Source organism: Bos grunniens, chromosome 23 (genome assembly GCF_055505025.1).
Source record: "Bos grunniens cultivar Pamir isolate PY7600 chromosome 23, Bosgru_T2T1.0, whole genome shotgun sequence".
Classification (NCBI taxonomy): Eukaryota; Metazoa; Chordata; class Mammalia; order Artiodactyla; family Bovidae; genus Bos; species Bos grunniens.
Genome location: NC_141187.1, coordinates 33855675 through 33883146, shown reverse-complemented (window position 1 = coordinate 33883146; position 27472 = coordinate 33855675). Strand labels below are relative to the sequence as shown.

The 27472-nt window shown below is 40.9% G+C and overlaps 1 protein-coding gene across 24 annotated transcripts in view; it reads left to right on the top strand.

Annotated features, from left to right (window-relative positions):
* CARMIL1 (capping protein regulator and myosin 1 linker 1) overlaps positions 1-27472 on the top strand; it is a 307540-nt gene that overhangs the window by 268501 nt on the left and 11567 nt on the right. For 21 of the 24 annotated variants that reach the window (XM_086369940.1, XM_086369930.1, XM_086369929.1 and 18 more), the window contains 5 exons: positions 11317-11383; positions 11608-11804; positions 20065-20177; positions 25263-25698; positions 27380-27461. In XM_086369940.1, coding sequence (XP_086226066.1) covers positions 11317-11383; positions 11608-11804; positions 20065-20177; positions 25263-25698; positions 27380-27461 — 895 coding nt within the window. The remainder of the gene's footprint in view (positions 1-11316; positions 11384-11607; positions 11805-20064; positions 20178-25262; positions 25699-27379; positions 27462-27472) is intronic. The other 3 variants (XR_015152305.1, XR_015152306.1, XR_015152307.1) reach the window with 1 other exon arrangement.

Here is a 27472-nt window from a genome sequence, read left to right as displayed (position 1 = left end):
TGAAGTCACTCAGTCGTGTCTGACTCTTGGCGACCCCATGGACTGTAGCCTACCAGGCTCCTCCATCCATGGGATTTTCCAGGCAAAAGTACTGGAGTGGGGTGCCATTTCCTTCTCCAGGATTGAGGTGGCTTTCCATTAACACAGTGAAATGTGAGATATGGTAGGAAAGGGCTCTGATAGGAATGTGCAGGTTGCTATGGAAGCACAGAAAAGGGGTGCCCCGCCCAGCTTGGGGGAGGGGTGTTGTCAAGGAAGGTTTCCAGGAGGAATTTCTAAGCATCATGCTTGGCACATAATAGGCCCTTAGTAACTGGTGATATAATAAGAGATGGTATTTGAAGAAGTTGGCTGGGAGGAAAATAAGTAAGTAAATTTAGCAGAGAGAAGAACACGCACAGAGTCTCGGAGTGAGGAGACAGCATCACGATCTGAGAAACTATTGTGGGATTATGGTATGATGGGAATAAAGGGTGGCAGAGAGGAGAGCTGAGGCGGCTGGAAGCCATATTGTAAAGAGCCTTACGGAGCTCGCTAAGGGTTTACTTGTTTATATATTATGTATTTATTTTTAAGGCAATACTGAAGATGAGACGTGTGGGAGAAAGGGCAGATTTTGGCGGAAAAGACATTAGTGAGTTGTGTTTTGATCGTGTTGAGGATGAAGCGTCTGCAAGGCCCTGCTGAGACGTCCACTAGGGAGTCCTAGAGGCATCTCTGGGCCTCAGTAGCCAGGGCTGAGTTGGTAGGTGAGCCACGCAGAGCCTTGGCATGGAGGCACTCACCAGACACTGTCCCTCAGCTGATTGCTGTCCCTTCAGCTCTGTAGGCACTTTTCTTTTCCTACATTCATGACATTTACCTCAATTTACCGTGAGCTACAGACGTGTATATTCATCTGGCTATTGGTCATCTCAGTTGTATGTCCACTGTCTGTCTAAAACAGAACAGAACCTCTGAGGTTCTGTTAATGAGAATGTTATAGGTTGTGTCAGTGATCCAAGCTCTCTGAAAACTGTATAGGAAAACAAGGAGAAAACCATGTACCTATTGTGTCATGCGCTGTGCTTTGTCTCAGCAGCCACATCTGGTTAACTGTTTTAACCCATTTTTCAGATGAGAATCTCAGAGCTTAGAGGCGTTATTACACTTGCCCCATATTATCCTGCTGGTTTAAGGGTAGTCAGAGAGGAGGGCTCAACTCCAAATGACCCAGTTTCTAAGCCCTCACCCTCTCTGCTGCATCCCTGGTCTTCAGGACAGACCAGGTCACTAGAAGGAAAGGTCCAGGGAGGGTTGTGTTGGGGAAGCGCCTTTTCATGGAAGGTTTCCACCAAGAGAGAGTTAGGTGTTTGGTGTCTCTGACTGCAGGCTAGTCTGTCCTTTCAGGATTTTACTTTTCCTCTTAGTGAACTGGGAGGGATTCTAGTGTATGGTAGCAAATCCACACCTCTTCAAACACTAGGGCAAGCAGTGACTAGAGTTGTAGGTGTCTGAACTGATGGGAACAAGCAGCACAAAGAAAAGAGGGCTTCTGCCTCTGGAAGCGGCATACAGAGAACACACATCAGAGAACTGATGATCACCATCAGTTCAGTCCTGCCTACTCAGACCATGCTGCTGGCCTTAACTTTCAAGTGGACAGTTTTCCGTCTTGACTAGGAAAATTGGAGGGTTAGCCAAATACCTCCTGAAAATCAAGGCTTGCTAAGGAGGGAATGAGTGGGATGGAATGTTTTGGGCTGAAATCTGGGAATGACAGAAGTGACTTAAAATCTAAGGTGGGTAAGGAAGGAAAAGGAGCACAGAACTCAGCCTCAGACTTTGGATTATCTAAGTAGAAGTTGGCTAGACTCGAGAGCCTCAGTGACTTAATCTCTTAATTAATTCTAGTGATAGTTTAGAAACACTAATTGGGGTTGGCATGAGTTAATCTTCATTCTTTAGCTCATGTGTGGAAATTCAGAGAGGAAAGTGAAAAGTGAATGTCACTCAGTCCTGTCCAACTCTTGTGGCCCTGTGAATAGTCCATGGAATTCTCCAGGCCAGAATACCGGAGTGGGGTAGCCTTTCCCTTCTGCAGGGGATCTCCCGACCCAGGGATCAAACCCAGGTCTCTCGCATTGCAGGTGGATTCTTTACCAGCTGAGCCACAGGGCAAGCCCAAGAACACTGGAGTGGATAGCCATTTTCTTCTCCAGCGGATCTTCCTGACCCAGAAATCGAACCTGGGTCTCCTGCATTGCAGGCAAATTCTTTACCAACTGAGCTATCAGGGGAGCCCTATCCAAGTACTCAGTCTCCCTAAATGTACCTCAGGGGAAACCACTGTCGCTGCTGGAATTTGATATGAAGGATTTCTCATCTCAGGACTGAGGGGAAACCTTTATCACAAGCCTATTCTTTAGTGAAATCAAAATATAAAGTATGTGGTTTAAATATATATATGCCTGTGTGTGTGCTGAAGAAAATCATTCTGCACTTCATATTGAAAATCACACTTGGAAATGAGACCAAAAATTTAACTTCCATGCTCCACATAAGACTGCATTTCAAAATAATGAATCTGCAATTTAGAGAGTGTTACTTCGAGAATCCATTCAGAAGGGATGGTAATCAGAGTAGTTAAACTGAGCATGTTCCAAGTCAGAACAGATTTTTCAGAGTTTGAGTGGTAATAAGTCTTCTTTACCTGAAGTTCTATTTAAATCGAAGGGTTAAGAGTTTCCTTCCTTCTATCCATCCATCCATCCATGCGATCCAGTGAGAACCAGACCTCCTGATTACTGATTGATGACTACAGCCCTCCAGTCAGAATCTTCTCAGGGTTTGAGATCCTCCTCTAAAATCACCATCCATTCTTTTTACCTGGTGCTACTGGAGTTTACCTGACTCAGGTTTTTTAAAGCAGTAAGGCAAATTATTGTAGGATTTAACCTGGTTTGTGGTGGTTAGACTTAGTGTTAAGTATTTTTGTCGTCTACCTGGAGCTGATGTTCTGGGTACAGAGCAAATGCATTACATTAAGCATTTTAAGCTTATTTTGATTATTCGTCATGATGTCACTGAGCTGGTATCCATTCTGAAGGAGAGCATTTTTCTCCTGTATTCCTCATTCTTGCCTTCCATTATGATGTGGATTTTCCAAAAATCTAAACTTAAAATACCTCTTTTAAGTATAATACTCAGAGGGGTTTTCCTCCATAGTTTATTCTTTTACAATAAAGATCATTTGAAAGTATTATTCAGCTTTTTATGACTATTGGAATAACATTATGGTTAATGGGTGCAATTAAGTACCTAAGGTATTTTCCCACTTTCTCTCTTATAATGCTATAAGGGGCACGTACCAGATGCTTGTGTTAATAAGCACTGTGCTTCTGTGCCCATCAGTGCTAACACTTGGTCTCCAGGTAAGAGATTTGCTTCAAATTGGTATCAGGTGGTTTCATTCTTTGGCCTACTGTTAAGAAAAATGTATCAAATTATATCCATTTTCTAAAGAAAACATTCAAGTGTGAAATTTCACTTCCCCATCAGTTGTAAGATTAGTTAAATGAATAAGTGAGGTTGTTTCCTATTTCCAGGAGAAAACATGACAAAAGATAAAGATTTAATTTTCTTACATTGAAAAAAAAATTGTGCAGATCTAGAAAATAAGGAAATGAAACACATTCATTTAAAAATAGTACTTGACGGTCATCTTCACAGCAGTTTCTCATCAGTACAGCTCCCTGAATTGTTTTTAACATCATGAGGCCATTTTAACTTTTATATGAAATGAAATTTGGGATATAAAAGTTAATGAGTGTGATGTGAATAGCTGGATTTAATACCACGTTCAGTAGGAAATGTGGCGCCTCAGTAAATCTCTACACATCCTTCCTCCTTTTGTCCATTGATTTATTGCAGTTCTCTCAGAGTTATGGCTTCTGTATACTGACTCTTCCTAGATATTAAAGATTGTTGCTCTCCAGCAGTCATCATAGGAAGGATTAGGTATCTCATTTTCTCAGTAAGATTTTATACCGCCTCAAACTTTAACAAGTAGACATGCATAAAAATTGCTTTTTAAACCAGAGACGTGATGATACTGTTTGGTTAGATGTTTGAGGGTATATATTAATAATGACTGAGTTTGGGTTTCCCTGAACATTGACGCATCTGACAATCTGGTAGGACATATTTAATTTTTATAATCTAGTTCATTAAACAGGGATTACCCTTATCCATTTTTAAAGTGCACAGGAAAGCACAAGATGACACTAGGCTATCTTGAATCAAAAAGCAAGCAGTGGCTCAAACCCAAATCATTGCAAAGGATACAAAATCCAGATCAAAATGGCTTCTGCTGGGATACTCCCTGCAACAAAAATAATGACAGTAATAGTTTAGGATACTTTGAATTAAAGTTTATGGTAATACTAAGAAAAGAAGAGAGGATGGTACAGAGGATTTAGAAAAGGGAAATTTGATGCTTACAGAGGAATGGCACCTAAAATGTAGGGATAATGTTAAAAGTAGAAAGTGACAATTTTATAGCTCCGTTTGTATTCCTTCGTTCAGGCCAGGATTGTCAGTGGGGTTTACAAATGGGCTCATCTGCATAAATTGAAAGTATCACCTTGTAGAATTAATATTAACTATCAAGAGACAAAGTACCTTTACAAAATACCAAGCTACAAGGTACCTTGACACTGGAAGAGTCGGGAGGTTCCCGCCCTACTGAAGTGATCAAATTTAGTGTCACTAACAGCGGAACAACTTGACCTGGGTACCACCTGTTGTCATTCAGTCATTCACAGGATCATTCATCTGGCATTTGTGTTTAAAAAAAAGAAATTTTCATCTACCTGAATCTAATTGTGGGGAACAAGCAGACAAATATTGAATGTGGGAGAGTCTGTGAAACAATTGGCCTAAATTCTTCCAGAAAGTCAGTGTCATGAAATTGGTTTGCATTTGCTTGTTTAACAGGCATTTAGATTGTTCCCAGCTTTTGCTGTTCTAAGGGTAGTGCTTAGGAGTGCTCCCTCTCCCCTCAGTTTTTCTCCTTGGGAATAGAAGAATGAAAAAATGTTACTAACATTCATAATCTCTGCCAGTTATTGAAGGGGGGGGCATTGACTGGCACTTACATGCCAGGCTATGTGCTAAACACTTTATATTCATTATGTTATTTAATCTTCACAACTGTTTATTTCACAAACTAGAAAACTAGGTCTGGGTTTGCCAAAACCTTGGCCAAAGTTCCCATTTGGCGATTAAAGTTCCATGATGCGAGTTCAGTTCTCGGATGATAGCATCTTGAGCATGAGATGCGCTCTTGGGAAGGGTGACCTCTCTGTACTCACTAGTCTTCCCCTTGCCCTGATGGGGAGACACTGAAGTCAGTACAGGTAAATGAGTTCCAAAAGCTATGCAGAAGGAGTGGAAAACTGATGGTTTTTATTCCTTTGAAAAGCTGACATGTCTGTTGCTATGGTTTCCCTCTTCATAGACACATTTTTTTTGCTTGCCTGTCATTTTAGAAGTTGAACCAATGGAAAGGTTCCTCACCTTCACTTATAATGATCTTTAGGGGCATAATTGGGACAGAGCACTTGTCATGTTGAATTAACCTTTCACATAGAGGAAGTCTAAAATTACCTATGGGGCTTAACCATCAGCTATAACTCTTGTACTATGTATCCAGTGTCACGCCTGTTAGGAAGCTTTTGAGGGGATGTATAATTAAGACACGGAGAAGGTGATGGCACCCCACTCCAATACTCCTGCCTGGAAAATCCCATGGACAGAGAAGCCTGGTGGGCTGCAGTCCATGGGGTCACGAAGAGTCGGACATGACTGAGAGACTTCACTTTCACTTTTCACTTTCATGCATTGGAGAAGGCAATGGTAACCCACTCCAGTGTTCTTGCCTGGAGAATCCCAGGGATGGGGGAGCCTGGTGGGCTGCCATCTATGGGGTCGCACAGAGTTGGACACAATTGAAGTGACTTGGCAGCAGTAGCAGCAGCAGCAGTATAGTTAAGACAGGGGCAAGAATCTTTATTTTGGCCAACTCAGGAATATTTGAAAATACATTTTTACCTTTTCTCCTTTCATTCAGCAAGGATGTTTTCAATCTAATTCAAGTTATCATAAAATGAGGTATATTTGAAGAATGCTGCCTAAAAAAATAGGAAATCAGAAGTCTGAGGATTGAGACTTTTTTGGGATCTTGCTGATGGAAGCCTTTCTGATAAACAATACTGATGATGATAATAATAATGGTGGTGATGGTTATGGGGAGCTTTTTGTGTACCACCCAACTGTTTGCATTTGCAAGTTCAGGAGTCCTGTATTTTCATCCAGCTGCATGTTGAAAACAACTGACAAACACAGAAGTGAGCCCTAGGTTGATGGACTAGGTGTTTTTAGGAAATTTGGAAAAGATTCCTCCCATCTTCATACGTGGTTTTCATAAAGCCTGATATGCTGCAACAGGACTTTTTGGGTTTTGTTACTTTTTTAAAAATTCTTTTATAAAATTTCAGAATGCTAAGATGCCCTAATGACTATTAGTAATGATGACCAATGAGGTTTTAAAATTATTTGAGAGAGTTAATGTGAAATGTAAAGTGACCTAAATTCACACTAAGGTATAAGGTACTGTCAATGTTAATGACACTTTAGGTAGGTAACTGTGAAACCCTGGCATCAGATTCTTGCCTAAAATGCTTTGGTGACTGAGGGGGAGAGAGAACTCAAAGTTGCTGCCTCACAGTGGGCAGGATATAATGATGTAAGGACACCCCCAAGAAGGGAGGTTTTCACGTACCTGTGGGCACACTGTCCCCACCTTGTTGCTGGGACCAGCCCTGTGGCTTAAGAACCAAACCCTGCATGGCGTTTGCTAATGTTCATCCAGCATTCTGTCCACCACATGCCTTTGGAGATACAATGTCTCCATTTCCCAAATGGGATTAATACCTTACAGGGTTGGTAGATGGCATTTTGCATGCACTTAGCAAGAGGTAATATCTCTAAGATTTTCTGCAGTTTTCAAGCTGTAATTATGTTATGAAGAGCTTATGAGCAGCTATGCTTATGAAAAGCTAGCCTCACGCTAATGATAGTTTGGCTTCATTCTTGCCTCATTCCTTTGCTATGAAGGCTTTTTATGTAGCTTTTCTGTTTGTGTATGGTGTCTCTCCCTCCCCCTTGTAATGCTGCTGCTTTATCTCTCTTCCATTCATATTTTTTTCCCTTTCTTTTTGCTGCATGGAGACTCTCTGCTGTACAAGTGTAAGTATTTTTTGGTGGCTCTGCAGATTCTGGCTGTATTAGTTTACATTCTTGTGCTCCATTTGCTTCCGTGCTGCCTGGCTGATCTCCCAGCAGACTGTAGTGTCGTCATCCATCTGTGGATCCGGAACAAAACAGGCAGCAATTTAGAGACAAGATTGGATTTTACAAGATGGTTCAGCTTCGCAAAACAGGCAGTGAATTTAAAAATATTCTCAGGGATGTGCCTGAAAGCAAGCAGAGTGTTGATGAAGAGGGTATGAACATTGAAAAGGAGAAAAGTGCTTATTCCATTCATGTTTTTAAAAAATAAACCATAAGTACTTAGACTTCTAGGGTTTAAATTTCTAATTCTTGTCATATTACTTGTTTTCCAGATTAGTAGAAAATTGGCATCATAATACCTTCTTGTAACAGAAAAATTTTACTGATCTACTTTACAACTTAAAAAATTTTTCTTTTTAACCTCAAGGTAAAGAGAAGTAATTCAGGATTCTTGAGCTTGGAGTAAGAGTGTTTTTTTAAATTATTCTTTGCACAAACTTGGTAAAATAAACACAGAAGCTACTCCATCTTATTTTTCTGGTGATAGAGACAATTTAACTCTCATTAAAAAAAATTGGTATGTCTAAGAATTATGTGTTAAATATGAGTTTAACAGGAAAAATATGTGATGGTGTTTATAAGGTTCTAACAGTAATCCTTAACTTATAGTAAAAGTGGGTATTGAATTCCATGGAGAATAGGTATAAATCCATTATAAAAATTGAATCAAATGAGTAAGATTTCCAAGCAGTATAGGTATTGTGCTGCTTTTTTTAGATGCTTTGAGAATAGAGCCATTCATTTCATTCACTGCCTGCCACCATGGGGATTTATTGATATTTACAATGTCAGAATAAGTCTATGTTTAGAGTCTTCCTTCTAAATTACATCAAAAGGGTTTAACACATTGTTCCTTGTTAAACACAAGTTTAACAAACTTGTTCATATTTCCCGCAGATGTAAACATTGAAAATTGCTTATTACTCTTAAAATTCACTTTTAAAGACAAAGTAATTTTGTCTGGGCCTGAAGTAATAGTTGGCAGTGTTAATCCTAAATTAATTTGTGAAGGATCCATTAGGCGTACCTCTTCTGCTTCCACTGTTGATCCCCTTTATTTGTTGGGCACTTTGTGATTTTTCTGATCAGAAAATACTTAGGCACTGATAAATGTCCAGGAACGGTAAATGAGGACTAAGAAATAGTTTGAGAAAAGTAGCCCTTTTATTTTGGTCCAAAAACTGAAGAGAGTAAATGTAAATCTGGATGGTAAAACCAGATTTTTTTTTTTTTTTCCAGGATTCAATTCATCTAACCAATAGGTGTGAGGAGGAGGAGGCAAGGGTACATAGAAACCATGTTTCTGGAGAAACATACAATATGTGTTCCTAAATGTACACTTAGGTGGATAATTATAGCTCATTCTTATATTCCTCTTGTTTTAGTTTATATGTAATAGAACCTTAGGAATAAGCCAGTAAGATTCAGCAAGTCCATATTGTCCATTAAACTGTTAAGGAAAAAACAGTTACAAAGAAAATAAAGAAAAATATGTAGAAATAAAATTCCTTTTTTTGCTTGTTATACTTAAACCCATATTTATTCTTTTTCATGAAAGAAGGAGATGGTAAGAGTTCATCCATCAGAAGAAACGTATAAAATCAGGTTGTATTCTTAACATCAATTGTAGAAACCAGCCTGATTGTAAGCCCTGCACATTTGAGCAAAAGGCCATCAGCCATGTCCAAACATGGCAGAAAGTTAGAACTCACAAATGTGTCAAATATAAAGAGTTTTATGCAAAATGCAATGGAAGTTATATTCTCTTGTAAAGAGCATATGAAATAAAGCAATGAAAATGCATTAGAATGCATGCTTCTGATATTCAAATTTCATAGACTAGGTTTTGAGGCATTGCAAAGCTTGACCAAGAAAGGCAAACTGGTTCCTTTGATTAATGTCAACCATCAGAAATCCTAATGATGATTTTGTATGTTTCTCAATATGTCTATAAAATTAGATTGGGTTGAATGACCACTTATAGATAGGCATCAGTTTGTAAATGAGTTTCTATCTTTGCTATCTAATGTATATGTATTCTTATATGTAATTCCATATTTCTTTTATATATTTAAAAATTATGATATCTTTGAAATGTCATTGTTATGTTTTGCATGTATTCGGTATTCATTATAAAAGCTAAATGGGGAAACTGATCCAGATTATTTTTGCCCACAAATTCTCTTATAAATATAATCAAGAGTCAGAGAAAAATATTGGAAGACGTCTCCATGCTATGCATTTTTAAAGTACTTTCCTATTTATCTGTGACTATGTAAGTGAATTGGCTGGAAACTATATCCCAATCTACTTCTTGATCCTTCTGCCTATCGAGGTTGTGCACAAAGTGGACAGAATACTAAAGAAGTTTACGTGACTAAATACAGCATGTATTTTGGTGGTTTGTGTCTCCTTCAAAATTATTTTTAGAGATTTCACTTAAGAATAGACTAGTGAGGCTTCCTTCAGCCCACTGCAAGGCCAGTTTTGGGGAGAACTACCTTGAAACTGGATTCCTTTCCAGTTGCATTAGATTGATTGTGTTTCTATTGAACCTGTAAAGTCTATGTTTTACAAAAAGATATTCTTCTGATTGTCTGCCTTTAAAAAAGAAAAGAAAAACCCTTGAAAGAACCAAATCTGCTAGTTTCATTGTATATTTCAGGAAGACCAGTCTAGATTTAAATTCTATTGCTCATCATTTTTTAATCTCCCTTTTCTCTCAGTAATATGTAATAGCAAAAGTTTTATTATTAAAACTGGCATAGAATCATCAAAACTATAAAGCTCTTTGCTTTAAAGATCAACAAGAAAATTTATTCTTCGAACTGAAGAAAGGTTATCAACCTTGTGGATTTTTTTTTTTTTTGAGAAAGCTTTAGATGACAGCCGACTAAGTGAAATGAAAGTCTACAAACTAAGTTCTTTGAGTTATGTTATCTTTCAGTTTTCACCAATACTAGTTTCTAGGATCAAACATTTAACATTCCTAAAAGCCATCCACTTGTGTACTGATAACAAGTGGTGAGGTAGGAGGGATGCTGGGCTGACTTTTATAGCTGGCCTGGCCCTGGCCCTGCTCCTGTTCACTTGAATGGTGGTCTTTATCATCTCTGTGACTCAGTTTCTTTATTAGAATTTGTTTGTGGAGGTGATGACAAAGGTCCCTTCCAGCTTTGACAGGAGTGATTCTGTTGAGGGAGATGCTGATGTCTTCCTTGGATTTGACTTTACACAATCAACAGTTGACACCGATGCTAGAAAACAGGCTCTTAATAAATTTCAGCCATGGTTTGGGTTTTAGTCTCTCTTTTTTAAAGAACAAGCAGGATCAAAGATGAGAAGTGGCAGCAGATACAGACATGGCAACTTTCGTTGGTCTTTATGGTCTTTACCCATAATATAAAGATCAAAATTTTGGGGGGAGAAATGTGAAACGAAGCAGTTAAATAACTTAGATCATTAAAATGACAGAGTCCGATGTTGCTCATATTGCTATTGCTGTGATAATGAACAGTGAATGATCATGCTTTCAATTTTTAGCAACTGATTTTTACAGTCTTTCCTTCTTATTCATTGTATCCGTTTTAACATCCTCATGTGAAGCTGGGAGTTATATTTATACTGTTCATTGTTCTTTTTAGCCATAAAAATAGCATTTAACTGATTAGGCCTGGGGGAAAGAAGAAGTGGGCTGTATATCATTTGAGAAAATGACAAACATTTAGAAATGTCTCAGCTTAGTCTTTGTAGTCAGGTTGTCAGAGGTCACCAGCCATCCTCTAAAAAGTAAAATACTGAGCTTAAAACGATTGGTCCCTAATATTCCTACCCCGCCCTATACCTGCCAGATGTTTCTAAAGTTTGGAGGTCAAGTTTTCTGGGAAAAGTGTCTAAGTACTTTCTTTATTTTATTGGTAGATGACTCCTAAATCCAAAAGGAAGACCATCCACAGCCGAATGCTGCGGCCTGTTTCCAGGGCTTTTGGTGAGTATTCCATTTTGTCAGTTATTTTCTTGTAACTATGAAACACCCTCAGCAAGGACCCTGGACCACTTCAAGGGTACTTTGCAGGGATGCTCTAAGTGAAGAGGGTTAAGTGATTTGTGAATGGGTGTTTGCTGTTCCCTGATAGACTTAAAATTACTTTTAGCAAATTTTTATCCATCTCCATGCAGTAATCTTCAGCCTGAGGCTTTACTTTCTTTTAGAAATGGAATTTGATCTAGATAAAGCCCTAGAAGAAGTGCCCATTCATATCGAAGACCCGCCTTTTCCATCCATCCGACAAGAGAAGCGGAGCTCAGGGTTTATCTCTGACTTGCCCTCCGAGGAAGGAAGGAAGCTGGAGCACTTTACCAAGTTAAGACCAAAACGGGCTAAGAAGCAGCAGTCCACGCACCCAGCGGTAGGTGGGCTGGTGGCCCCTCCCTGTCCTCCTCCAGGGAAAACTGCAGAGTCTTATAAAAGTGCCTTGTATATGTGAAAGCTTGTAGGTAAGGACATTAGAACCTCTACGTATGTGTGAGATTCACGCAAAATACCTCACTTGGTGCTCAACATTTTCAGAAAAGAGAATGCTGGAAAGTTTTCAACCCTTTCGAACAAAGTTGCCCCCTTGAAATCTTTATGAAAGTATCAATCATGTGGGTATAATAAACAGGCTACTCTAAGGAGTTGTATAGTGTATGGGTATGAAAAGATGGAAAATAAGTACTGAAGAATTCATTTGTGATTAAAAATTGCTTGTGTTTGATTTTGGAGGGCCCCATATACTCCTCCACCTCTGTGTTCTGGCCTCCTCTGGCCCCCTGGCTTTTGATAACCCACAAGCTGGGAGGACCATGTGAGTGGCATGCCTCTCAATACCCTGCTCTTTACTCAGGGGACGATGGAACTGTTTGTGCTAATGAGGCTTAATGCAATTGACCCCATGTCTCTCTCTGGTTAGTCTCTTCTCTCCTTTGCAGACAGACTCCTTGGAAAAATTGGTCTATGCCTGTGGTGCTTCTTCCTCACCTTGCCATCACTCTGCAACCCACCAAAGTCTGCACTCTGTACCTCTCCACCCTCAAACTGCCCTGCTAAAGGTCACTCTTGACCTAATCCTGTGGACCCTTGGCAGCTGTCAGCATGCTTGACATTGCAGCAGTTACTTGACCCGGAAAGCTCCATCCTTCAGGGCCTCTGAGCATCACTCTCTTTTCTATTCACCTCTCCAGTGATGCCTTTGCTGCTTCCCTCTGCCTAGCCTGTGAGCATATTATTTGTCTGGGTGATGCCATCTGAACCCATGGCTTTGGTCTCCTTGTTGTTGACTCCTGCCCCCTCTGCTGAACTCTAGCTTCAGATATTCACCTGCCTCCTGAACTTGAATGTCCCAGAACAACTCACGTTCAACAAACTCAAAACTAGGAGCCTTTCTCTATGAACCTGCCCTGCTCCACAAGGAGCATCACTGGTGAACAAGCTAGAAACCTGGATATGATCCTGACCACCATCTCCCTGCCGTCAGCCCCACCTGCTCCTCCCCTTCCTCCTTGTCATCCCTGTAGCCCTCGCTCTCATCCTGTGTTTCAGACCTCTAGTGATACAGCCTTTTGGTCATGGCTTCCTCTCTTCCCATTCCCTCATCCCCCCACCCTTAGCTCCTGGATGGATAACTACTCATCCTGCAGACCTCCAATGAGGCACAACTTCTCCCTCCCTGTCTCCACCTCTGTACTTGCACACAGGTGGGGGTGCACGACTCTGCAGAAAGCTGTTCTCATATGCTGGCTGTGCACAGTGCACAGCCTGAGCAACTGTCCATGGAGGCCCCGCTCCCCCAGTGCCTGACGCTTTTACTCTGTTACAGCCCTCGCTGTACAGTGTTTGCACACTGTAAGCATAGCCTCCTCCTTGTGTGTAAGTTCCATGTGGGAAGTGTGTGGTTTATCATCTGTAGTTGTGTGTTGAGCACTTAGCATGAGTTTAGAACATAGCAGGCATTCAGTACTCATTGGATGACAGGAGGGTGACTGGAGTCGTAAATGGAGAAAAGTCACAACCAGTTATCTGAGTGGTCAGGCATTTGCTCATATCAGATCCAGGGTGCTCGTATTTGGTTGCTCGCTCATTTGATTCTGAATAGCTTGACATGGTTTCAGAAAAACAAATTTTAGTGAATTGTTTTCTTTTCCAACTTACTTCTTAGTGCACTATTACATATTCTTTGAGGAATAAACTACTCTCTCTCTCTCTTTTTAAACAAGGGAAAAGCCTTTTCAGATAGGGAAAAGACACACCACACACGCCACATTCTACTTGGTTATGGAATAAGTGGTTCCTCTGGCTCTTTCCTTGTGGAGAGTCATTAGCAGTACAACATATATGTGACACAAGGGCTAACTTTCCCCTTAAGTCGGTGACTCTGGGAAAGAGAATGTTTTTTCTTTTAGTCATTTGAGAAATGAGAAAGAGGGAAGGGAAGAGAGCGGTGGCAGAGTTTTGGTGGAGGAATGTACTCAGGTCTATTCTAGAGAGATCTTGACCTTGTCCACAGGAAAGCTAGGATTCATAGGGTCAGCACACCCCAGGGTGCTCCATCCTAGGGACGCATGTTGTCCTCAGATAACGGATTACGGTCCTGGGTCTGAACAGATCTCGCCTCTTCCCAGAGGCTTAGCGAGTGTACAGTTTGCTCTCCCTTGGATGCACAGAGTGCGATTTTCAAAGCGCTTTCACATTGAATTCTGCGAAGCTGCCACACAGGCCCCAGCACCTGCATCTTCCAGTGGAGGGTGAGAAGGTTGCAGCATTTAGCAGCAGCAGTCATTTAATATTGGTGTTGTTTTGGTTTTGTTTGGACAGACTAGGTAGCCCCAGCCCACCCTAAGTCAATCTTAGCTTTTCTAGAGCTTGTCCTTGATGCCTAATGCCCCAGTGGGCTTTTCTGGGTATCAGAATTCTCAAAGCCCAAGTATGGAGGCTGTTCTTAATTTGAACATTTCTAATTCTGAATGTGTGGGTTTTTCCTTCCTACACTGATTAATTCTTCAGCTCTCTGGACACAACTGGCTGTCTACAGGTCAGTTCAATTTTGACTCCTCAAGTCAAGGGCTCGGGGGTACCCTCACTTCAGATACCAGTCCCAGGTTGTCTCCTATACTTCTGACAAACTGTAACTTCATGGGGGGTTTCCATGCTCCCTTCCTTTGCTTAGATAATTTGCTAGAATGGCTCACAGAACTCAAGAGGAGATTTTGCTTACTATTACTGGTTTATTATAAAGGATACTGTCAACTGAAATGAAAACCCACAGCGTGAGACCTGTGAGTTTCAGTTCTCTTTGGAGTCTTACTGAGGACTATAGCCTGGGGACAGCCTCTCAGAAAACTGCTCATAGAGGTGGCAGACGTCAGCAGCAGTAGAAGGTTGCTGCTGTTCATGAGGTGCAGATATCTTAATGATTTCAGTACTTTTCTAAGTATGGGAAGATGCATGAAATTAGGTTGAGAAAATTTTCTCGAAAATATTGGTCTGAAGTCCTATTCTGCCAATTTTTCTGAATCACAGAGTCTCATTCCTGATTTGCACCCTGAACTCCTTTCAGGGTGTGTTGAAGGGCAGTGACTGCAGTGGCTAATGGCTTAATTCCTATAGAACCACAGGGCCAGAAACAATCTTAGTTGGCAGTTGTTGCCCATATTGACTAATGGGATGTAAATCAGAGATTCCCACGATCCTTCTTGGGTATGATTAATTTGTTATAGCAGTTAACATACACATTACATACTGAATTACCCATTTATTATAAAAGGATGTAACTCAAGAACAGCAGGCTTAGGGAGAGATGTCAAGGAGGGGCTCAGCACTTCCACGCCCTCTCCAGCATGTCACATTCCCTGCATCTCCATATATTCATTCACCCGGCAGCTCTCCCAACCTTGTCCGTTGGGGGATTTAAGGGAGACTTCATTATTCAGTCATAATTGATTAAATCACTGGTCATTGGCAATGATTAAACTTCCAGACCTTCTCAGCTCCCTAAAGTTCAGGGGCTGGGACTGAAAGTTCAACCCTCTAATCATGTGGTTGGGTCTCCTGGATATCAACCCCCATCTTTAGGTGGTTCCAAAGTCACTTCATTAATGTAATCAAAGCACCTTTATGGCTCTCATCAGGAAATTCCAAGGGTGTAAGAGGTCTGGCCAGAAATAGGGATGAAGATGAAGTATGTATTTGTTGTTATAGATCACTACATCACAACTATCTTCATAAAGTTAGTTGAGGACCTTTCTCCTTTTTCTCCTCTCCTGTTTCTGGAGCAGAGTTTGCATGTCATATAGATTTTCTGTTCCTCTCCTGGAAAGCCACCTGGGCCTGATGTGTTACGAGTGCACGTAATGCTCATTGGTGGATTTTTTTTTTTTTAAACTAGGGATTTGATTTCTTTTGTTACAGATCTGTTGACAAAAAAATTAATCAACAGTCAATCTAACAAAGAAGTGGAAAATTTTATTTGCAGCAACCTGAGGATTATAACCTGGGAGACAGACAGTCTTTCAGGACTGTTCTGCTGTTAGAGGTCAGAACACAGTTACATAAGTTTTTGAGACAAAGGGTTATATGTCAGATGATGTACTGACAGTTCACACAATCCAGGCCTGCATGTGCAAAGAGAAGTGGGCCATCCTGATCCCTTATAAGATTATCTCCTAAGTAGGTCTGATTAAGGTAGATTCATAATACACTCTGGAGGGGAGAGAGAAGGTCCAAATGGGCAGAGAAAAATTTTCTGTTTAAATTTTTCTTGCCTTACCAAAATATATGAATTTTATTTCATCAGATCTATTCAGATTACCTAATTCTCCTTGAGACCATTTTGGTAATTTCTATTTTTCTAGGATATTGTCCACTTAGTTGTTTCTAGAATTCTTATGAGTCTTTAATCTCTTTTGTATCAATAGCTCTGTCCCAATTTATTTCATTTCTAATATATTTTAATGCTTCTATCCTAATTTTGCAAGGTCTCATTTACTAAAAGTGAAAGTGATAGTCACTCAGTCATGTCCAACGCTTTGTGACCCATGGAATTCTCCAGGCAAGAATATTGGAATGGATTGCCATTCGCTTCTTCAGGGATCTTCCCAACCCAGGGCTTGAACCCTGGTCTCCTGCATAGCAGGCAGATTCCCTACCATCTAGGAGTCTTTTTCAAAGAATTAGCTTTATTATTCCTCTCAAGTTCATTAATTTTTGTTTTTGTTTTTTTAAATTTATTTTACTTCCTTTTGGATTCCCCTTTTCCTGGCTTGATTGCTTGGCTCTTTTCATGTTTCTTACTGTCTAATACATGTGTATAAGATTTCATGATTATTCAACTCACTAATTAGCACTCTTTGGGTTTTTTGTTCAGAGTCACTAATGTACCTAATTGTTCTTGCTTCCTGCCCATCTCTCTCCATCCGGCCTGTGGAGACATTAGGAGAGATCTGACAGCTGCCTTGTCAAAATCCAGGCGCATCTCCTCCGGTGTTGCCCTGGTGCATTCATCTTAATAATCCAGGCAAAGGGAGAACAGAGGGTGGTCTGAATTGTCTTTAGTCTTCATAATCACCGGCTTATCTTCTAAGCATTCACAAGTTATCCTTTTAGCATTTACTTATATATACACAGGCGATGAGAAATCTGCCCTCTTTCTTTCTCAGACACCAACAACAACCACTTGTGATTTTATTTGCAAAATCCTTCCTCTGAGCACAGATGCAGTGGGTTCCAACCAGCGCAGGGATAAAGTTTTCTGCACTCCCTTCCCACCAGCTCTGCTCCCCTTTTTAGTCTGAAATTTATAATCCTTGACAGAAAAGACCAAAATCAAATGGAATTTTGAGAACTTCTGATGTCTATATGTCCTTCCCTTTCATTCTGCTGGCAATTGAGCTAAGGCCGCAGGTGTGTTTGGCCTTGAACCCCTCTGAGGAGCCGCCTATCATTTCAGTCTTCAGTGTTTCTGCTGCTCTTCTTGCAGGCTGCTGACACCTCTTACTTTTAACAGGTGCATTTTCAGCTGCATCTTGCTCAAGGTCTCCCAGTGATACTGGACTTCTCAATCTCTCTGCTCCTAGTCTCTTTATTTCTAAAATGATAGAGTTGGACCTAGGGTTTCTAAGGTTCTGTAAAAACTGGCTGGTCCTGCAAGATGGGAAAGCAGACTGCTTGTTGAGCTCAGCCTGCCTCCATCTCCGAAACCTGTTGATTGTTCATGTCCCCAGAGACCTTCTGTGCTAGCTGTGAATTGTTTCAAAGCAGGAAAAAAGAAAAGGGCTGAAAGGAGAAATTATACTTGTAAAAAAACTGCTTTTCCCCCTCAAAATGGGGAGAGGAATTTGAGAGGCAGCCTCTGAGGGGAAGTGAGGGTGTTGTGGAAGGATGCCCTAGGTTACGAGCATGTATTCTGGGGTTGTACCCTTGTCATCCATCACTCGGGTGACCTAAACAGGAGCCCCTCACACTCTGAGCCATGGTTTGATCTGGGACTAACCACAAGGCAGGATAAGACTATGTTTCCTTTTCAGTTCAAAGGGTAGGTATAAAGACAACAGTAAATGATCAAGCACTGTGCAAACTTAGGGAGCGATTATCACTGTAGAAATTCCAGTCTTCTTTTACAAAAGGAGAAGTTACATCCAAGCTAGCTCTGTGCTACTTTGTCTTTTGTAATCAAAACAGAAGTTATTCAATGAGCTGCTTTCCCTCCATAACTGCATTATTGAACTTGGCTGTTTCTCTGCTCTCCTGCAATGCACAGGAAAGCCTGGCTCCACTATAAAGTACCATTCAGACGAAAGGTATAATTGTTTTCACATTTCACAGGGTTCTTGGTCTGTTACCTGTTATCTGCTCACTTTTCAGCATTTTACAATCGTGAACTCAAACACACAGCTCGTTTCCATAATGGACCTTGCCAGTGAACGGAACGGATGGTTGTTTAAAGCTAATCATGGGTCTTTTTTTTTTAAAACAATGCCTGTGCAGACAAGAGCCAGCTTCCCTAGAGGCAGCTTGAGACTTGCAAATCAAGATCACAGAAAGGAGTTTTCCCACCACTCTGTGGCAAGATATCCAGACCAGATATCACAACCACATGGGAATCTGTCCTGTGCCCAAGAGAATGGGCAAGATACATGCTCTTTCTCAATGGCCCACAACCTATCTGTGTGAAATATTAATACACTTCGCAGACACAAAACCAAGCATGTTATTGAATTCACTGAGTTGTCCATTCAAAGACAAATGCTAGAGTGCTGAATGACTTTATAGCTCCTCACGAGCTTCTGTCCTGAGACTCGAGCTTTAGGCACCTGCCCCCGGATTTCCACAGCACCTCAAGCAACACTGCCTGAGATTACATGCGTCATCTTCTTCCTCAAATCAGATCTCTGAACTATGTTCCCTAGAATCATGCTGTCATCTACCCAGCCTGGAAACTTCAGCCTCATCTTAGGCAATGTCTTTTTCTTTCTTTCTCAGTTCCCTACTACTTAGTCCCACACCTCCCTCCAGATTAGACTAAACAATCACAGAAGTCTTTCACTGTGTTCTTGAATAGAATTTATTCTATTCTCCAATATATCGCCTTTTCCAATATAGCCTTCATGTTGCCCCAGAATTATCTGACCAAAACAGGTTGGGTCATGACACTTCTTCAGGGCTCCCTCTCACCTGCAAAATAAATTCCACGCTCTTTAATATAGGATTCAAGGGTGTTCACTGTCAGACCTTGTATTATTAGTTGGAAAGTATTCATTTATGAATGAGAGATCTGAGAGATGCTGAACTGGAAATGACTTAAGCCATGAGAAATACTTATTTTCTCACTCAACAAGAAATCCAAAAGTCTCGGGGTCTGGGACGGGTTTATTCAGCACAGCATAAGCATAGCTTCCACTGTTCTGCTCTGTCATCCTCAGCATGGTGGCTTTTATCCTCAGGCTCAATTCCTCTTGAACTCCAGGTGATTGCCATGGCTCAGACGTCACATCCTCTCTCATAACCATGTAGAAAAAAATACATCCCTTCTTCTGCAGGAAAACCTGCCCATGAACCCCCTTATATCTCACTGGCCAGAAGTATATCACACCAGTCACAGGCAAGGAGATAGAAGTACTGTTTAAGTATTCACGTCTTGAAATCAGAGTTCTTTCAGCAAGAAAGAGGAAGCAAGTGTGAGTGTGTGTGGGTGGGTGTGTTTGGAGTGGCCACTTTCAGTATCTGCTAGGGTTTATACTCAGCAGTTTACTCTGTCTATAAGCCTCAGGCCCCTGGTCACTGGAATTATTACTGTTCTCAAAACAGCGTGTCATTTTTTCGTGCATTCTCCTGCCTTACCAATGTGCCTGCAACGCCTTCCTGTGCTTCAAGAACACACGACTCTTCACAGCCTGTTAGGTTCCAAGCTGCTTCCAAGACAGCACTACTCAGCCTCAGTCCTTCAGCAGGTTTTGTGTTTATAGTGCATTTCTCACTTTGGTTTCTTTCTACCTTCATTTCTACATTTGACTTCTATTCCGGTAGACTATAGGGCCCTATCTCCATCAGTTGTGTCCTTGCCATGGCCTTTGTGTGTCTTAAATCTAGTGATACATATTGAATGTAAATTAATATCACACCTGTTTGGTTTGCAGGGCTGTGCTACCAGCATAGTCTCCCAAGATGGTGAGCAGAACGGTCTTATGGGGAGAGTGGATGAAGGTGTAGATGAATTTTTCACCAAGAAGGTGACCAAAATGGATTCCAAGTGAGTTCAGAGTCATTTCACTAATCACACCATTTAATTCACATTTAAATTACTAACAGTGATAATTTTAAACTTAGTATGTACTAAGGCTCTTATTTCATAAGTATATAAGATAGACATTTGACAGAGGGTTTACTTTTCTGGTGGTTTGCAAGACCACCATCAACTGGGAACTTGTTAGAAACGTGAATTCTCAAACCTGTAGCCCAGACCTACTGAATGAGAAACTAGAGGTGGGGGCTGACAACCTGTGTTTTAATAAGCCCTCCAGGGTATACTGAGACACACTCATGTTGAAGAACCACTGTAATATCTAAATCAGACCACAAAATGTATCTCCCCAAGGGTTTTTTGTTTTTTTTTCCCTTTTAGGGCTTTATTACATTCATCTGGATGTATCTCAGACAATGAGATACGTTTGGCAGGCTGAAATTACTAACAGTGGACCCTTGAACAATGCAGGTTTGAATGGCTTGGGTCCACTTATTTGTGGATTTGTTTCAATAGTAGATACTTCGATACTACACAGGCCCTGGCTGGTTGCATCTGTGGATGTGGACAAACTCGGATACTGAGGACTGACTGTGAATTAACTCCCTCATTATTCAGAGGTCAACTGTATTTTTAAATTCCCCGTGTTTATGATTTGATATGTCTGGGAGCACACATCATTCATTGCTAAGTAGCACAGCTTTACCAGAGTCAGAACGACAACAATTAGTAAAGAGGCTTCAGATTTAGCCTCTGAAAAGTTCTGTCTGAATTTTCTTATTACCAAGACAGACTTTCCTTAGAAGTCAACTCAGTGGTACTTTTATTAACAGCTTAACTTGAAACACTCAAGCCTTTAAGCATGACTTGTACCAAGTTATTTAATCTCCAACTAAATGCAGATCCACTCCCAAGTACTGAATAAGGATTTGTGTTGGTGAAATGTTCTTCACCTGAGATATCAAATCCAGGAACTAATTTAAACCATCCTGATAAGTGGAGGGTGGGCAGGCCGGGCACAGGGAAGGAAAACTGGTCCATTCTATAGATTGATGTGCCTTATCTTGCCTTTGCAGGATGGCGAGGTGGGAGCAAGTTAAATTTTTATATCCATAACAGTATAACTTACTGAATGTTATAAGCTTTAGGACCCAATTATTTATCTCCTTTGACACTGGCCTTGAAGCTTGCCATACTGGGGAAAATTCTATTCTCTCCTTCAAGATCCAATGTAAATATCATTTATTCTTTGAAGCTTTTCCCTGCCTCATTTCCTCTCCTCCCCAATTAACAACCCTTTGTCTATTGCTGACTTGATACTTTTTTCTTTTCATCTTCCGCATACATCTGTTAGAGCAACATAATCCCCTGAGGGTTTTTTTGTTTTTCTTTTTTACATTGTGGGGAATGGATGAACATAGTCTTAATGCAAAAGGTTCAGGAAGTACCAACATAAACTGAGCCAAATGGGGAAATCCCTCTTAATGATCTGTTTTCAAATCTTTTCTTCCTATAGAATACTGTCCTTCACCAACAAACGCCTGGGTCTGATTTCTTATTATAACTTCGTGTCTGACAAAGCCCATAATGTATAATCTGCCCTCAGTCACTCTTGGTTGAATGAATCAAGACAATCTTGGCCTGTATCTGTATAAACAGATAATACTGTAGGCTCTCCTCGTCCCAAACTTTTGATGTTGAATTAGTGGAGCGGTCTGTGCACATTCAACTCGGATCGTATGTGTCGTCACTGCCAGGGGGATCTCCTCTGCCCTTAAAGTCGCCTCCTCCTCTAATAAGCCCAGTGAAAGTTGGGCAAACTTTATAAGGTGTAAACCCCACTTTCTACAAAGATACTGCTTTAGGAGGATTCTCTTCATGTTCTAGTACACAAATAGAACTAGGTGCATCAAATTTCATCAAATAATGATGGAATTTATTAGAAGTTGTGATTTGTTTCATTTCTTTTTGTTACATAAAAACAGATCATTGTCAGTTTGCTATGTAGAGGTCCAGGCATAGGTCAAACCATCAAGTAGTATGAAGGAAGTTTGAAAATCGAAGTTCAACATGCTCCTTGTAGTTTAAAATGTCAGAGGTGTTTTAAGGTGTTTTATAAAAAAGAAAGAAAAAAAAACCTTGTTTCTTTCCCTACTCCCCAGAGGCAATTAATTCCTATTCTTTTAGCTGTTTGTTTCCATATTTCATAATAACTTTTTTGTTGTTGCTATTTATTTTTCAAATAGTGACCATAACTAGTGGCTTCTTACTATAGAGGATGATAATGTAGCTCCTACAGTACAGTCTGACCCTACTGTCCACCAAACGCTTGCAGGCAAACACACATACACTTCTATTTTTTCATCTTTTTCTTACCCCTCCTTGCCTCAACTCTGAGATTTTCTCAGTTTTATCTTCCAACCTTGAGTTTTCTATTTCCGCTATCACATTTTTCATCTTAGTTAACTGTGTCATCCTCTCCAGTACTCTTGCCTGGAAAATCCCATGGATGGAGGAGCCTGGTGGGCTGCAGTCCATGGGGTCTCAAAGAGTCGGACACGACTGCGCAACTTCACTTTCACTTTTCACTTTCATGCATTGGAGAAGGAAATGGCAACCCACTCCACTGTTCTTGCCTGGAGAATCCCAGGGACGGGGGAGCCTGGTGGGCTGCCGTCTATGGGGTCGCACAGTCAGACACGACTGAAGCGACTTAGCAGCAACTGTGTCATAATTGTTGGCTACATTAGTATTTCATGTTTACTTCATTATAAGCATGTAAATGTTCAGAGCTGAGTTATACAATATGCAGTGATTATATTGCCTTTCCAACTTTTTATTTTCCCTGGAGTTAATAATTGTCCCCTTTTGAATTTGCTTAGTTTTCCGTATACCTGTCACTGACATGCCTTCTAAATCTCTGTAAAGGTATGAATGTTCTCTCAATCTCCTCACATCTTCTCAGTTTCATCTTCCTGGGCACATACTTCACTACTGTCTGACCACTCCAGCCTGGCCTTTAGGTCTGGTCCCCTGCTGTCCTCCTGGGGTCCCCACTTTGCCATCTGTTGGGGGTTTCTCCTCACTCATTCCTGTGTCTTTCCCGTTTCCTTTGGCTGGGTCATCCTCTTCCTTACTTCACTCTTGTTCTGGGGCAGCAGCATCTCTGGTTACTTGCTGAAGAAGGAAGTACAGGAGGTGAGTTTCTGAAACTCATATGTCTTGCATTTTGGTTAATACTGTGACAGCTACAGAACTTTAGATTGTAATCCATCTTTCTTTAGAATTTTGAAAACCTGGTCCCCTTATCCTCTCACTTCTAATGTTGCTCTAAAAATCCAGTGTCATCTTGAGCCCTCATCCTTTGTTGCTTGTTTTTCTGCTTCTCAGAAAGTATCTGGGATCTTCTCTCTGTTCTTAGTATGTTGACATCTTATGGTGATATGTTCTATGTGGGTTTTTTTATCTTGTTTTGTTAAAACCCATTTGTTAGGCACTCATGAGCCATTTCAATTTGGAAATTTGTGTTCCTTGATTCTGGAATTTTTCTTGAATTATTTTTCATAATTTCTTTGCTTCCTTTTTCTCTATATTCTTTTACTTAAACTTCTATTATTCAAATTGTATTTCTTCTCTTTATCCGCTAGTATTTAAAAAAGAAAAACTGTTTCTCTTGTATTTCTTCATCTTTTTCTTACCCCTCCTCCCCTCAACTTTCTGGGAGATTTTCTCAGTCTTATCTTCCAACCTTGAGTTTCCCATTTCCACTATCAAATTTTTCGATTATTCTTGTTTCATGGATTATATTAACACATATACCTCTTGTATACATGGGGGATACCCAGGAACACTAACTCCCTGAAATGGCCCACAGCACCACCTTACATACCATCTTCAGCTAAAGACGGAAGAGAGACTGTTAGGGGATGTTGTTGTGAACCAGGTAAACAAGGGGTAAGGTTGTTATGCAGGTGTGAGTCCTGGTCCTTCTCTGTTGATAAATTTCTAGGGATCCAGTTATGCTGCTTCTCCTAGTATGGAGAGGAATACCCCCTTACAACATGGTGATTTTCTGTATAAATGTATATTTCTCTTACAGAAGAGAAATTTCCCCTGTGTCTGCTGTTCCTTAAAAGTAACCAGCCTAAAATAATGCTATGCCACAAGCATATTATGGGATGGCACGTTCTGTGTCCCTTCACCTGAAATCCATTTGCTTCTGGGCCTTCCCAACTAATACTTCAGGGGTCAGCTTTCCCAGATTTATGAAGTCAGTTTCTACTCCTAACTGTTTTGGCTTCCAAACTATTGTTTTTGCTTTTTCTCCTCTCTGGTGCTTAGGCCTTTTTTCTTTTTTAAAAAAATTCTCCTGCTGGCATTTTCCTGGGGACTCAGAGGAGATACATGGGTGTCCTTCCAGCTCTTAGTAAAAAGCTCTCATGATACTTGCCATTCAGCCCAAATCATTTACTTTCTCCCCATCCATTTCCCAGGTTTCAGGATGTTCAGAATATTCTGACAAACTTCTCCCAAAGATCACCAGCTGCTTTTTCATGTCATTCCCTCTTTCCGTGGTATTACATTTCTTTTGGTTTTGAATAGTGCTTTTTATTTTTATAATTTATTTTTACATTTAAGCAAGGATCTGGATCATGGATCCCACTTAGGGTGGGATTTCAGATGTTATCTAATGATTGTGGAGGGATTACACGTGCTTAAGGGAAAATCTGGGCCTTTCCAGTGCCCTCCAAATTAAATAAGGCAGTCACTCATCTATGCCATGAGTGGATCTACCTTTTCTAAAAGTTCTTACTAGTGGAGAGGCACTTGACTAGAGCATTTAAACAGAAAAAACTCACCTCTGCTCTCAATCCTCCCAATGATACCTTCAGATTCTCATTCTTAATTTTTATGTGCCTCAGGTTCCTCACCTGTGGATATGATGATAGTCAACCTTCCAATTTCCAAGTCAGCTTTTTAAAATGTTTCAAAATTGTTGCTATATAAGCAGCCATCTCCTTATTTCTATTTTGAGTGACTGTTGCTGAAGCTTTAATTACAGTACACCCAACAGGATTTTCTTTTGAATTATAGGCGATGGTCAGCGAGGGGCTCAGAGTCCCACGAGCTTAGTGAAGGAGGAGATGAGAAGAAAAAACGTGACTTTCGGAAAACTGGCTTTCTCAATTTAATCAAACCCCGGAACAAACCTGAGCGGTCTTCAACAGTCTTGACAGCAGAAGAACTCTCCTCCCCCAAGGCGGGAGTCAGAAGTCCAGCTGTGGACGCCCCCAGGAAGGACACAAAGCCAGCCGAGCACAATGGCAGTGCTGATCGGGTGGAGGAGATCAAAACACCCGACTCCTTAGAAGAAAGTCAAGGGGAAGACGTGGGGAAGGTGGACCGGAGTGACAGCAAGGGCAGCCCACAGGGAGGGCGAAGGTACGGGGTCCAGATGATGGGCAGTGGGCTGCTGGCCGAGATGAAAGCCAAGCAGGAGATGAAAGCCAAGGCTGCTTGCTCACTGAAGGTAAGGGAGAGGGTCTCTTTTGACTTGGTTGCCTTTGTCATTTTTGTCTTCACGCCGTTTTTATGGGCAAGACAGGTACAGGAAAACAGCCTGAATTAAATAAAAATCCCCAAACAAATGGCTCTTTCCTAAAGGACGCAGAGCACAGACAGGACCTGGCCATGTTTTTCCACCAGCACTAGGGTCACGCGCTCCTGAAGAGCCTCAGCCTTGGAAGGTCGGGCAGTGGCTGCAGGTCCATGTCTCACCTGCTCAGGTGCTCCTGTGCCTGTCACAGAAACACGTGACAGCTGTGCCAAGGACGTGCTCCACTCTGGGGAAAGACTGTTGAATCCAAATGGAGACCCAAGGGTCACTGGAGATAGGACAACTGACGGAGGCAAATAAAATGATTGAAACCAGATTCTAGTTCTAACCAGGGAGATCTGTTTTTCAGTTATTTTCAGAGTTTATGTCCTTTTCCAAACCTGAAAGTTCCTTGCTAAATTTAAGGTTTATTGTTAGAATTAATTGAATATTTGACTATGGAGATATGTTGTGTTGCTATGAAGACACATTTTATCATTAAAAACTGCTGAGTACCCCCAACGCGATGGACATGAGTTTGAGTAGCTTCCTAGAATTGGTGATGGACAGGGAAGCCTGGCGTGCTGTAGTCCATGGGGTCGCAAAGAGTTGGACACAACTGAGTGACTGAACTGAACTGAGTACCCCCAAATCTGCATTACTTATTTCTGAACCTCTTTTAAAGGTATAAGTTGTGTATTTATTTTTCTTCCCTTTTTTAACCTCTGTATTTTTCCTGCCCTCAGGAAAAACTCAGGTTTTGGTGTCGGTGCACTGTCTTGAGCTCTTTTATGTTTATAAAACTGGGTTCTCCAACTTTATTTAAAGTATCAGAATAAAACAGTTCATCTTGATGAACTCTTGATTTTCAGAAAGTAAGTGGTTATACCAGGACACAGAGGGCTTGTTTTATATTACTTCTAAAGATACTGATTATTTCATTAAATCCTGCATCCCACATGATTTTACAGCTGTTCATCATAGTTCTTCCACCAGCACCACCACTGTTCTCTAGCAATTTTCTATTTACAGATCCCTCCTAACTCACTCATTAGCTCTCAGAAGAGAGTTGGGATAAAACTATATTCTGTTAACTCAACAAAGGGAGGCACGATGCGGCCTTCACTGGCCAGAATTCTGAGTAAATACTGTGACCACATCTTTGATGAGTCAGATGCCCAAGGAAATGTTTACTATTTTAGTCTGTTTTATAGGCTTTCTTTACAACAAGGAATGTGCTGTTTTGACTAATGAGCTGTTTATTTTATACTGTTTCCATCGATGAATATAGCTGTCTTTTGGTAGAAAGATGAGAAGTGCTGGAGGGTTTTTTCCCTTGTGCTTTGGATTTGATAAATAGATGGGCTCCAAGTGACAAAATTCTTAGGATTTAAGTTGCCCAAAACATACACCAATGATCTTAAAGCGCCATCTAGCGTTTCCTGTAGTTTTGTCTCAGCAGCAGAGCCTCAGGGAGACGAAGTCAGGCACAGTCAGTGTCACCGCAGGAGAGTTAAGGAGCCATTATTTGTTGCTACTTATGATGTGCTTTGTTCTTTCTCTTGACACTTTACATAACTATGCACTTTTGCGATGGGGTGCTTGAATTTTTTAGAAACTTGGGAACGATGCTGTCTCCCAGGATTCTTCCAGCCTGACCTTGAGCAGCACAGAACGGTTGGATGGAGGTGGGGCTGGTAAGTCAGGC